The 13,826-nt window shown below is 40.2% G+C and overlaps 2 protein-coding genes across 2 annotated transcripts; one reads left to right on the plus strand and one right to left on the minus strand.

Moving 5' to 3' along the window:
* Nucleotides 1-1,527: 1,527 nt before the first annotated feature.
* Nucleotides 1,528-10,039, plus strand: LOC141602227 (uncharacterized). The gene is made up of 7 exons (XM_074422532.1): nt 1,528-1,803; nt 2,027-2,206; nt 2,305-3,442; nt 4,164-4,297; nt 4,459-4,612; nt 5,329-5,753; nt 9,824-10,039. Exons 1-7 carry the CDS (start codon nt 1,528-1,530, stop codon nt 10,037-10,039), a joined length of 2,523 nt encoding a protein of 840 aa, XP_074278633.1.
* A 370-nt stretch (nt 10,040-10,409) lies between these two features.
* On the minus strand, nt 10,410-13,782 carry LOC141602228 (uncharacterized). Its single transcript, XM_074422533.1, has 5 exons — nt 12,713-13,782; nt 11,879-12,607; nt 11,413-11,554; nt 11,210-11,299; nt 10,410-11,144 (listed from the first exon to the last, which is right to left on the minus strand). Exons 1-5 carry the CDS (start codon nt 13,780-13,782, stop codon nt 10,410-10,412), a joined length of 2,766 nt encoding a protein of 921 aa, XP_074278634.1.
* Nucleotides 13,783-13,826: the final 44 nt, after the last annotated feature.

Genomic DNA, 13,826 nt, shown 5'->3' on the forward strand with positions numbered 1-13,826 from the left:
AAATGTGACTCGTTGTGTGAACCATTTATCCTTGTTTATTAGTCCTTGTGGTTCGTTGTGTTGAAAAATTGTAATTGTTCATTAGCCAATGTGAATCGTTGTGTGAACCATTTGTCCTTGTTCGTTAGTCCTTGTGACTCGTTGTGTGAACCATTTGTCCTTGTTCATTAGTCCATGTGACTCGTTGTGTGAACCATTTGTCCTTGTTCATTAGCGCTTGTGAGTCGTTGTGTGAACTATTTGTCCTTGTTCATTAGTCCTTGTGATTTGTTGTGTTAAACAATTGTTCTTGTGCATTAGTCCATATGGCTCGTTGTGTGAACAATTTGTCCTTGTTTATTAGTCTTTGTGTTTCGTTGTGTTGAACAATTATAATTGTTCATTAGCAAATGTGAATCGTTGTGTGAACCATTTGTCCTTGTTCACTAGTCCTTGTGACTCGTTGTGTGAACCATTTGTCCTTGTTCATTAGTCCTTGTGACTCGTTGTGTTAAATAATTGTTCTTGAGCATTAGTCCATATGGCTCGGTTTGTGAACCATTTGTCCTTGTTTATTAGTCTTTGTGACTCGTTGTGTTGAACAATTGTAATTAATCATTAGTAAATGTGACTCGTTGTGTGAACCATTTATCTTTGTTCATTAGTCCTTGTGACTCAGTGTGTGAACGATTTGTCCTTGTTCATTAGTGATGCAGGAGCATGTTCGGAACAAGCAAATGAACTTCTTATTAGTCGAAATGTAACTCAACTAGTAAAAGGATTTGAGCTTGGATCGAGAAATGTGTTGATGCTAAAATGGGAAGGCATGGGAGCCGCATAACACGGCTCTGGGCTGCATATCACGGCTCCTAGGATAATTAGGATACACGGTTTCCTAAATCGTGTAGGAATAATAAGTTAGGTAATTACTATTTCTAATAAAGTTAGGAAAGCTAGATTTTCCTAATCCTAGTCAAATTAGAATACCCTAAATCTGATTGTATTCTAGTTTTTAGTATTTTAATTACTTTCCTAGTTAGTTTTGGAAAGGAGAATAATTTTCCTAGTTAGTTTAGGAAAGGGAAAGATAGCTTAATTTCCAAGTTAGGGTTTGGGTCGAATTGTGACCTCGTTTAGGAGTATATTAGGCCGTGTATGATCAGAGAAGCATCATTCGAATTTCCGGCAATAAAAATTGTTTACATTTGTGAGCATTATTCTGATTAGGTTTGCGAGCTTAATCTTTAGATCTTCCTTGCGAGGTCGATTGCGTGAATCTGCGTTTGACACCTTGCGAGGTTAGGACTAGGAATTCACCATACTATCCAGTTCCATTCATAATCACGAAATAATCAGTCCAAACAACACAATTTCCGCTGCAAATTTACCAAGTGTCACGACATATACAATCTCAGAAATAGCAAACTCGAACGAACAGTTCAACGATCTGTTCAATCTCGTTTTTTCATACTGTTTTACATCAAATTGGTTACCAGAGCTAAGTTCAGATTTATTCCTTAATAGATCTGTCTTGGGACATTGCTAATCATGGTTAAAGACGGTGAAGAAGGTCCGAAAACATGGGAAGATGGTCATAACGAGCTGAAATTGGAGATGGCTCAGATGGCTTATGTGTTGAAAAATATAGCAAGCATGTTGAAGGCTAAAGAGAAGAAAAAAGAATCGGACACTCCATCCGAATCTGAAGAAGAGGACGAGAAGCCAAAGAGGAAGTCAAAAAATAAGAACGATGATGATCGGGGTTTAAAACTCGATATTCCTGACTTTGATGGCGAGATGGATCCGGAAAAATTTCTGGATTGGGTAAGACAAGTGAAAGGGTTTTGAGTATAAAGAATACGATGACAAGAAGCAATTTAAAGTTGCAATCTTGAAACTTACAAAGTATGCATCTTTATGGTACGAAAATCTGAAAAAACAAAGAAGAAAGGAAGGCAAAGACAAGATCGAGTCTTGGATCAAATTAAAGAAGCACTTGATGAGACAATTCCTGCCAAGGGATTATGAACAAGATAACTACTTAAAGCTCCAATCTTTAGAGCAAGGAAGCATGACGGTGACTGAATACATCAAAGAATTCGAGAAGATGTCGATTGTATGCGATCTTGAGGAGAAAGAAGAGCTAAGGGTGGCGAGATTCATCAAGGGCCTAACACCCGCAATTGCTAAAAGAGTCGAGATCCAGAATTATGAAGGTTTTAATGATGTGTGTCGATTAGCATGGAAGTTCGAGAAACATGATAAGGCACAAAAACCTCATGCCTATTCCAAGGGACAAAGTTCGGGAACGAATTCATATTCCAGGCGAGCTCTAGCAAGGCTAAAGAAATCCCGAAAGAAGAACCCAAGGACAAAGGAAAGGGTGTTGCCGAGCCAAAGGGGAGTTCTTTGAGACGTTGCTTCAAGTGTCAAGGCTATGGACATATAGCAAACGAATGTCCTCAGAAACGAGCCCTAACAGCTCAAGAATTATGTGATTTGATTCCCGTATTTGTCACGCCAGAGGAAGAAACAGTCCAAGGGAGTGTTGAAACTGATGGTGAAGGAATAGTCTATGATTTGGATCCGTTGAGTAACGAGGAGTGCTTAGTGCTGCGTAATTTGCATATGGAAACGGGTTCAGCTGAGAATGAACAACGGGAGCAAATCTTCCATACTCGGTGCAAGGTAAACCGTAAAATTTGCAATCTTATTATTGATAGTGGATCGTGTGCTAATGTAGTAGCAAGGGACCTTGTTGATGAACTAAAATTGCAAACTAAAGACCGAGTTAAACCATATAAATTGCATTGGCTGAATGGGGAGAATGGGATTCAAGTTAAGAAACAAGCCTTAGTTTCGTTGAGTTTAGGACCCTATACTGATGAGGTGTGGTGCGATATAATTCCTATGAATGCATGCCACATTCTGTTGGGTAGGCCTTGGCAATTCGATAGAAAGGTTGAACATGACGGGAGAGCCAATGTGTATAGCGTGATGAAGGGTAATGTGAGATATAATCTGAAACCTATGTCACCTAACAAGATTAAAGAGTTTAAAACAAAGAGGGGGAGTATGTTTATGGAGGCTCGGGAGGTTGAGGAAGCTTTAGCTCGTGGAGAACGAACTTATGTGCTGATGGTTCGTGAATTAGGGTCCGTTGGTGTGTGTAATGACCGTGGGGTACAGGAGCTATTAGAAGAGTTCCGGGATGTGTTTCCGGATGAATTACCGGATGGGTTACCTCCTTTACGTGGTATTGAACACCAAATAGATCTGATTCCAGGGGCGGCATTGCCTAATAAGCCGGCCTATCGTTGTAATCCGGAGGAAGCAAAGGAGTTACAGAGACAAGTCCAAGAATTGATAGATAGAGGATACGTTCAAGAGAGTTTAAGTCCTTGTGCGGTGCCTGCGTTATTAGTGCCAAAGAAGGAAGGGACTTGGAGAATGTGCATTGATAGTAGAGCGGTGAATAACATTACAATCAAATATCGCTTTCCTATGCCAAGACTTGATGATATGCTTGACGAACTTTCTGGTTCGTGTGTCTTTTCTAAATTGGATTTGAGGAGTGGCTACCATCAAATGAGGATTCGAGAAGGGGATGAGTGGAAGACCGCGTTTAAAACGAAGCAAGGATTATATGAATGGCTTGTGATGCCGTTTGGATTGTGCAATGCTCCTAGTTCGTTTATGAGGTTGATGAATGAAGTGTTAAGGCCGTTCCTTAACAAATTTGTGGTGGTCTATCTTGACGACATCCTGATTTATAGCAAAGATGAAGAGTCGCACAAACGACATTTTGCGAGCTGTGTGTTTGAAGTGTTGCGAGATCGAAGCTTTATGGTAAGTTGGAAAAATGTACTTTTATGGTCTCAAGTGTTATCTTTCTTGGTTATATTGTGGGAAAAGACGGAGTAAGTATGGACCCATCCAAGGTCGATGCTATTCAAGCCTGGCCAGTTCGAAATCAACTACGAGGTGCGAAGCTTTCATGGTTTAGCATCATTTTATAGACGGTTCATCCAGGGTTTTAGCTCGATTGTGGCTCCAATTACAGAGCTAACCAAGAAGGGAGAGTTCGTGTGGACTAACAGCGCCCAAAAGGCGTTTGAAGAGGTAAAACGCAAGCTATGCTCGGACTGTTTTAGCACTACCTGATTTTAATAAATTGTTTGAAGTCGAGTGTGATGCAAGTGGTGTTGGAATTGGTGCCGTGTTAATACAAGAAAAGAGGCCTATTGCATATTTCAATGAGAAATTAAACGGTGCAAGGTTGAACTATTCAACTTATGACAAGGAGTTTTATGCAATCGTGAGAGCATTGGATCATTGGAGTCATTATCTGCGTCCAAAGCCGTTTATTTTACATTCTGATCACGAGGCTCTTAAGCACATCCATGGACATGACAAAAGTTAAATCAAAGACATGCCAAATGGGTAGAATTTTTGCAATCATTCACGTTTTCTTCAAAGTACAAGACGGGAAGTTCTAATGTCGTGGCTGATGCATTATCACGAAGGCATTCATTATTGATTGAGTTGGATGCGAGGATTCTTGGTTTCGAACATATCAAGGAACTGTACAAGTCTGATCCAGAATTTTCAAAGGAAATCATTGATCCAACAGGTTTGTATCATTGTTCAGGATGGCTATCTCTTCAAGGGTAATCGGCTATGCATTCCGAATGGGTCGATTAGGGAGTTGTTGATACGAGAAGCTCATGGCGGGGCTATTCTTTGGACACTTTGGAGTTAACAAGACGAGTGACATCCTAAGTGAACATTTCTACTGGCCGAGAATGAATAAGGACGTGCAAGAGATCGTGGCGAAATGTGTGGTATGTCAAAAGGCTAAGAGCACGTTCACCAAGGGCTTGTATACACCTCTGCCGCCTGCACTGTACAGCCATGGAATGAGGTAAGCATGGATTTTATCCTTGGTTTGCCGAGAACTCAAAGGGGTAAGGACTCGATTATGGTGGTAGTTGATCGATTCTCAAAGATGGCGCATTTTATTCCGTGTCACAAGACTGATGATGCAACTAAAGTGGCTGATTTGTACTATAGAGAGATCGTTCGATTACATGGAATACCTCTTACTATTGTTTCAGACCGAGATGTGAAGTTTCTTAGTTACTTCTGGAAAACGTTATGGCGTTTGATGGGGACTAAGCTTCTTTTCAGTACATCACACCATCCACAAACAGATGGTCAGACCGAAGTAACCAACCGTACTCTAGGGAGTCTATTGCGAGGATTGGTTAGTAAAAGCACAAAGGATTGGGATATCAAATTGGCGCATCTTTGAATTTGCTTATAATCGTACACCATCAATGACGACAGGACGAGCTCCATTCGAGATTGTCTATGGCGTGAATCCATACCTGCCAATCGATTTAGTGCCCATTCCAAAGAAAGATGTGTTAAGTTTTGAAGCCAAAGAAAGACAAGCTGCATTTCTCCGAGTATGTGAGCAAGTTCGAGCTCAAATTGAGAAGGCAAATGCTAAATACAAAGAGAAGGCTAATAAACATCGAAAGCAGCCTGTTTTCAAGGAGGGTGATCTTGTGTGGTTACATTTGAGAAAGGAACGATTTCCATCTAAAAGGAAGAATAAGTTGATGCCGCGAGCAGATGGTCCATTCAAGATCCTCGAATGTTATGGTTCTAATGCATACAAGCTGGAGTTGCCGAGTGAATATGGTGGGGTGAGCGCGACATTCAATGTAGGCGACCTATCACCGTATCTAGAAGACGAGGATTTGAGGGCAAATTCTCAAAAAGAAGGAGAGAATGATGCAGGAGCATGTTCGGAACAAGCAAATGAACTTCTTATTAGTCGAAATGTAACTCAACTAGTAAAAGGATTTGAGCTTGGATCGAGAAATGTGTTGATGCTAAAATGGGAAGGCATGGGAGCCGCATAACACGGCTCTGGGCTGCATATCACGGCTCCTAGGATAATTAGGATACACGGTTTCCTAAATCGTGTAGGAATAATAAGTTAGGTAATTACTATTTCTAATAAAGTTAGGAAAGCTAGATTTTCCTAATCCTAGTCAAATTAGAATACCCTAAATCTGATTGTATTCTAGTTTTTAGTATTTTAATTACTTTCCTAGTTAGTTTAGGAAAGGAGAATAATTTTCCTAGTTAGTTTAGGAAAGGGAAAGATAGCTTAATTTCCAAGTTAGGGTTTGGGTCGAATTGTGACCTCGTTTAGGAGTATATTAGGCCGTGTATGATCAGAGAAGCATCATTCGAATTTCCGGCAATAAAAATTGTTTACATTTGTGAGCATTATTCTGATTAGGTTTGCGAGCTTAATCTTTAGATCTTCCTTGCGAGGTCGATTGCGTGAATCTGCGTTTGACACCTTGCGAGGTTAGGACTAGGAATTCACCATACTATCCAGTTCCATTCATAATCACGAAATAATCAGTCCAAACAACACAATTTCCGCTGCAAATTTACCAAGTGTCACGACATATACAATCTCAGAAATAGCAAACTCGAACGAACAGTTCAACGATCTGTTCAATCTCGTTTTTTCATACTGTTTTACATCAATTAGTCCATGTGACTCATTGTATGAACCATTTATCCTTGTTCATTAGCCCTGATGACTCGTTATGTGAACTATTTGTCCTTGTTTATTAGTAAATATGACTCGTTGTGTGAACCATTTACCCTTGTTCATTACTCCTTGTAACTCGTTGTGTTAAACAATTGTACTTGTTCATTAGTCCATGTGACTCGTTGTGTGAACCATTTGTCCTTGTTTATTAGTCCTTGTGGCTCGTTGTGTTGAACAATTGTAATTGTTCATTAGCCAATGTGAGTCGTTGTGTGAACCATTTGTCCTTGTTCATTAGTCCTTGTGACTCAGTGTGTGAACCATTTGTCCTTGTTCATTAGTCCATGTGACTCGTTGTGTGAACCATTTATCCTTGTTCATTAGCCCTTATGACTCGTTGTGTGAACTATTTGTCTTTGTTTATTAGTAAATGTGACTCGTTGTGTGAACCATTTACCCTTGTTCATTAGTCCTTGTGACTCGTTGTGTTAAACAATTGTACTTGTTCATTAGTCCATGTGACTCGTTGTGTGAACCATTTGTCCTTGTTTATTAGTCCTTGTGGCTCGTTATGTTGAACAATTGAAATTGTTCATTAGCCAATGTGAATCGTTGTGTGAACCATTTGTCCTTGTTCATTAGTCCTTGTGACTCGTTATGTGAACCATTTGTCCTTGTTCATTAGTCCATGTGACTCGTTGTGTGAACCATTTATCCTTGTTCATTAGCCCTTATGACTCGTTGTGTGAACCATTTGTCCTTGTTCATTAGTCCTTGTGACTCGTTGTGTTAAATAATTGTTCTTGTGCATTAGTCCATATGGCTCGGTTTGTGAACCATTTGTCCTTGTTCATTAGTCCATGTGACTCGTTGTGTGAACCATTTATCCTTGTTCATTAGCCCTTATGACTCGTTGTGTGAACCATTTGTCCTTGTTCATTAGTCCTTGTGACTCGTTGTGTTAAATAATTGTTCTTGTGCATTAGTCCATATGGCTCGGTGTGTGAACCATTTGTCCTTGTTCATTAGTCCTTGTGACTCGTTATTTGAACCATTTGCCCTTGTTCATTAGTCCATGTGGCTCATTGTGTGAACCATTTATCCTCTTTTATTAGCCCTTGTGAGTCGTTATGTTAAACAATTGTACTTGTTCATTAGTCCATGTGACTCGTTGTGTGAACCATTTGTCCTTGTTTTTAGTCCTTGTGGCTCGTTGTGTTGAACAACTTTAATTGTTCATTAGTCCATGTGACTCGTTGTGTGAACCATTTGTCCTTGTTCATTAGTCCTTGTGACTCGTTGTATGAACCGTTTGTCTTTGTTCATTAGTCCTTGTGACTCATTGTGTTAAACAATTGTTCTTGTGCATTAGTCCAGGTGACTCGTTGTGTGAACAATTTGTCCTTGTTTATTAGTCCTTGTGGCTCGTTGTGTTGCACAATTGTAATTGTTAATTAGCCAATGTGACTCGTTGTGTGAACCATTTGTCCTTGTTCATTAGCCCTTGTGAGTCGTTGTGTGAACTATTTGTCCTTGTTTATTAGTAAATGTGACTTGTTGTGTGAACCATTTATCTTTGTTCATTAGTACTTGTGACTCGTTGTGTTAAACAATTGTACTTGTTCATTAGCACATGTGACTCGTTGTGTGAACCATTTGTCCTTATTTATTAGTCCTTGTGGCTCGTTGTGTTGAACAATTGTAATTGTTCATTAGCCAATGTGACTCGTTGTGTGAACCATTTGTCCTTGTTCATTAGCCCTTGTGAGTCGTTGTGTGAACTGTTTGTCCTTGTTTATTAGTAAATGTGACTCGTTGTGTGAACCATTTATCCTTGTTTATTAGTCCTTGAGGTTCGTTGTGTTGAAAAATTGTAATTGTTCATTAGCCAATGTGAATCGTTGTGTAATCCATTTGTCCTTGTTCACTTGTCCTTGTGACTCAGTGTGTGAACCATTTGTCCTTGTTCATTAGTCCATGTGACTCGTTGTGTGAACCATTTATCCTTGTTCATTAGCCCTTATGACTCGTTATGTGAACTATTTGTCCTTGTTTATTAGTAAATATGACTCGTTGTGTGAACCATTTACCCTTGTTCATTAGTCCTTGTGACTCGTTGTGTTAAACAATTGTACTTGTTCATTAGTCCATGTGACTCGTTGTGTGAACCATTTGTCCTTTTTTATTAGTCCTTGTGATGTAAAACAGTATGGAAAAACGAGATTGAACAGATCGTTGAACTGTTCGGTTGAGTTTGTTATTTCTGAGATTGTGTATGTCGTGGTAATTGGTAAATTTGCAGCGGAAATTGTGTTGTTTGGACTGATTATTTCGTGATTATGAATGTAACTGGATAGTATGGTGAATTCCTAGTCCTAACCTCGCAAGGTGTCAAACGCAGATTCACGCAATCAACCTCGCAAGGAAGATCTAAAGATTAAGCTCGCAAACCTAATCAGAGTAATGCTCACAAATGTAAACAATTTTATTCTTTGGAAAATTCGATGATGCTTCTCTCCGATCATACACGGCCTAATATACTCCTAAACGAGGTCACAATTCGACCCAAACCCTAACTTGGAAATTAAGCTATCTTTCCCTTTCCTAAACTAACTAGGAAAATTATTCTCCTTTCCTAAACTAACTAGGAAAGTAATTAAAATACTAAAAACTAGAATACAATCAGATTTAGGGTATTCTAATTTGACTAGGATTAGGAAAATCTAGCTTTCCTAACTTTATTAGAAATAGTAATTAACTAACTTATTATTCCTACACGATTTAGGAAACCGTGTATCCTAATTATCCTAGGAGCCGTGATATGCAGCCCAGAGCCGTGTTATGCGGCTCCCATGCCTTCCCATTTTAGCATCAACACATTACTCGATCCAAGCTCAAATCCTTTTACTAGTTGAGTTACATTTCGACTAATAAGAAGTTCATTTGCTTGTTCCGAACATGCTCCTGCATCATTCTCTCCTTCTTTTTGAGAATTTGCCCTCAAATCCTCGTCTTCTAGATACGGTGATAGGTCGCCTACATTAAATGTCGCGCTCACCCCACCATATTCACTCGGCAACTCCAGCTTGTATGCATTAGAACCATAACATTCGAGGATCTTGAATGGACCATCTGCTCGTGGCATCAACTTATTCTTCCTTTTGGATGGAAATCGTTCCTTCCTCAAATGTAACCACACAAGATCACCCTCCTTGAAAACAGGCTGCTTTCGATGTTTATTAGCCTTCTCTTTGTATTTAGCATTTGCCTTCTCAATTTGAGCTCGAACTTGTTCACATACTCGGAGAAATGCCGCTTGTCTTTCTTTGGCTTCAAAACTTAACACATCTTTCTTTGGAATGGGCACTAAATCGATTGGCAGGTATGGATTCACGCCATAGACAATCTCGAATGGAGCTCGTCATGTCGTCATTGATGGTGTACGATTATAAGCGAATTCAGCATGCGCCAATTTGATATCCCAATCCTTTGTGCTTTTACTAACCAATCCTCGCAATAGACTCCCTAGAGTACGGTTGGTTACCTCGGTCTGACCGTCTGTTTGTGGATGGTGTGATGTCTTGAAAAGAAGCTTAGTCCCAATCAAACGCCATAACGTTTTCTTAAGTAACTAAGAAACTTCACATCTCGATCTGAAACAATAGTAAGAGGTATTCCATGTAATCGAACGATCTCTCTATAGTACAAATCAGCCACTTTAGTTGCATCATCAGTCTTGTGACACGGAATAAAATGCGCCATCTTCGAGAATCGATCAACTACCACCATAATCGAGTCCTTACCCCTTTGAGTTCTCGGCAAACCAAGGATAAAATCCATGCTTACCTCATTCCATGGCTGTACAGTGCAGGGGCAGAGGTGTATACAAGCCCTTGGTGAACGTGCTCTTAGCCTTTTGACATACCACACATTTCGCCACGATCTCTTGCACGTCCTTATTCATTCTCGGCCAGTAGAAATGTTCACTTAGGATGTCACTCGTCTTGTTAACTCCAAAGTGTCCAAAGAATAGCCCCGCCATGAGCTTCTCGTACCAACAACTCCCTAATCGACCCATTCGGAATGCATAGCCGATTACCTTTGAAAAGATAGCCATCCTGAACAGTATACAAACTTGTTGGATCAATGATTTCTTTTGAAAATTCTGGATCGACTTGTACGGTTCCTTGATATGTTCGAAACCAAGAATCCTTGCATCCAACTCAATCAACAATGAATGCCTTCGTGATAATGCATCAGCCACGACATTAGAACTTCCCGTCTTGTACTTTGAAGAAAACGTGAATGATTGCAAGAATTCTACCCATTTGGCATGTCTTTGATTTAACTTTTGTTGTCCATGGATGTGTTTAAGAGCCTCGTGATCAGAATGTAAAATAAACGGCTTCGGACGCAGATAATGACTCCAATGGTCCAATGCTCTCACGATTGCATAAAACTCCTTGTCATAAGTTGAATAGTTCAACCTTGCACCGTTTAATTTCTCATTTGAAATATGCAATAGGTCTCTTTTCTTGTAATAACACGGCACCAATCCCAACACCACTTGCATCACACTCGACTTCAAACAATTTATTAAAATCAGGTAGTGCTAAAAACAGTCCAGGAGCATAGCTTGCGTTTTACCTCTTCAAACGCCTTTTGGGCGCTGTTAGTCCACACGAACTCTCCCTTCTTGGTTAGCTCTGTAATTGGAGCCACAATCGAGCTAAAACCCTGGATGAACCGTCTATAAAATGATGCTAAACCATGAAAGCTTCGCACCTCTGTAGTTGATTTTGAATCGGCCAGGCTTGAATAGCATCGACCTTGGATGGGTCCATACTTACTCCGTCTTTTCCCACAATATAACCAAGAAAGACAACACTTGAGACCATAAAAGTACATTTTTCCAACTTACCATAAAGCTTCTGATCTCGCAACACTTCAAACACAGCTCGCAAATGTCGTTTGTGCGACTCTTCATCTTTGCTATAAATCAGGATGTCGTCAAGATAGACCACCACAAATTTGTTAAGGAACGGCCTTAACACTTCATTCATCAACCTCATAAACGAACTAGGAGCATTGCACAACCCAAACGGCATCACAAGCCATTCATATAATCCTTGCTTCGTTTTAAACGCGGTCTTCCACTCATCCCCTTCTCGAATCCTCATTTGATGGTAGCCACTCCTCAAATCCAGTTTAGAAAAGACACACGAACCAGAAAGTTCGTCAAGCATATCATCAAGTCTTGGCATAGGAAAGCGATATTTGATTGTAATGTTATTCACCGCTCTACTATCAATGCACATTCTCCAAGTCCCTTCCTTCTTTGGCACTAATAACGCAGGCACCGCACAAGGACTTAAACTCTCTTGAACATATCCTCTATCTATCAATTCTTGGACTTGTCTCTGCAACTCCTTTGCTTCCTCTGGATTACAACGATAGGCCGGCTTATTAGGCAATGCCGCCCCCGGAATCAGATCTATTTGGTGTTCAATACCACGTAAAGGAGGTAACCCATCCGGTAACTCATCCGGAAACACATCCCGGAACTCTTCTAATAGCTCCTGTACCCCACGGTCATCACACACACCAACGGACCCCAATTCACGAACCAGCAGCACATAAGTTCGTTTTCCACGAGCTAAAGCCTCTTCAACCTCCCGAGCCTCCATAAACATACTCCCCTTCTTTGTTTTAGACTCTTTAATCTTATTAGGTGACATAGGTTTCAGATTATATCTCACATTACCCTTCATCACGCTATACACATTGGCTCTCCCGTCATGTTCAACCTTTCTATCGAATTGCCAAGGCCTACCCAATAGAATGTGGCATGCATTCATAGGAATTATATCGCACCACACCTCATCAGTATAGGGTCCTAAACTCAACGAAACTAAGGCCTGTTTCTTAACTTGAATCCCATTCTCCCCATTCAGCCAATGTAATTTATATGGTTTAACTCGATCTTTAGTTTGCAATTTTAGTTCATCAACAAGGTCCCTTGCTACTACATTAGCACACGACCCACTATCAATAATAAGATTGCAAATTTTACGGTTTACCTTGCACCGAGTATGGAAGATTTGCTCCCGTTGTTCATTCTCATTTGAACCGTTTCCATATGCAAATTACGCAAACACTAAACACTCCTCGTCACTCAACGGATCCAAATCATAGACTAATCCTTCACCATCAGTTTCAACATTCCTTGACTGTTTCTTCCTCGGCGTGACAAATACGGGGATCAAATCACATAATTCTTGAGCTGTTAGGGCTCGTTTCTGAGGACATTCGTTTGCTATATGTCCATAGCCTTGACACTTGAAGCAACGTCTCAAAGAACTCCCCTTTGGCTCGGCAACACCCTTTCCTTTGTCCTTGGGTTCTTCTTTCGGGATTTCTTTAGCCTTGCTAGGAGCTGGCCTGGAATATGAATTCGTTCCCGAACTTTGTCCCTTGGAGTAAGCATGAGGTTTTTGTGCCTTATCATGTTTCTCGAACTTCCATGCTAATCGACACACATCATTAAAACCTTCATAATTCTGGATCTCGACTCTTTTAGCAATTGCGGGTGTTAGGCCCTTGATGAATCTCGCCACCCTTAGCTCTTCTTTCTCCTCAAGATCGCATACAATCGACATCTTCTCGAATTCTTTGATGTATTCGATCACCGTCATGCTTCCTTGCTCTAAAGATTGGAGCTTTAAGTAGTTATCTTGTTCATAATCCCTTGGCAGGAATCGTCTCATCAAGTGCTTCTTTAATTTGATCCAAGATTCGATCTTGTCCTTGCCTTCCTTTCTCCTTTGTTTTTTCAGATTTTCGTACCATAAAGATGCATACTTTGTAAGCTTCAAGATTGCAACTTTAAATTGCTTCTTGTCATCGTATTCTTTATACTCGAAAACCCTTTCAGCTTGTCTTACCCAATCCAGAAATTTTTCCGGATCCATCTCGCCATCAAAGTCAGGAATATCGAGTTTTAAACCTCGATCATCATCGTTCTTATTTTTTGACTTCCTCTTTGGCTGCTCGTCCTCTTCTTCAGATTCGGATGGAGTGTCCGATTCTTTTTTCTTCTCTTTAGCCTTCAACATGCTTGCTATATTTTTTAACACATAAGCCATCTGAGCCATCTCCAACTTCAGCTCGTTATGACCATCTTCCCATGTTTTCGGACCTTCTTCACCGTCTTTAACCATGATTAGCGACGTCCCAAGACAGATCTATTAAGGAATAAATCGAA

This window comes from Silene latifolia, chromosome 9, assembly GCF_048544455.1.
Source record: "Silene latifolia isolate original U9 population chromosome 9, ASM4854445v1, whole genome shotgun sequence".
In the NCBI taxonomy this organism is placed as follows: Eukaryota; Viridiplantae; Streptophyta; class Magnoliopsida; order Caryophyllales; family Caryophyllaceae; genus Silene; species Silene latifolia.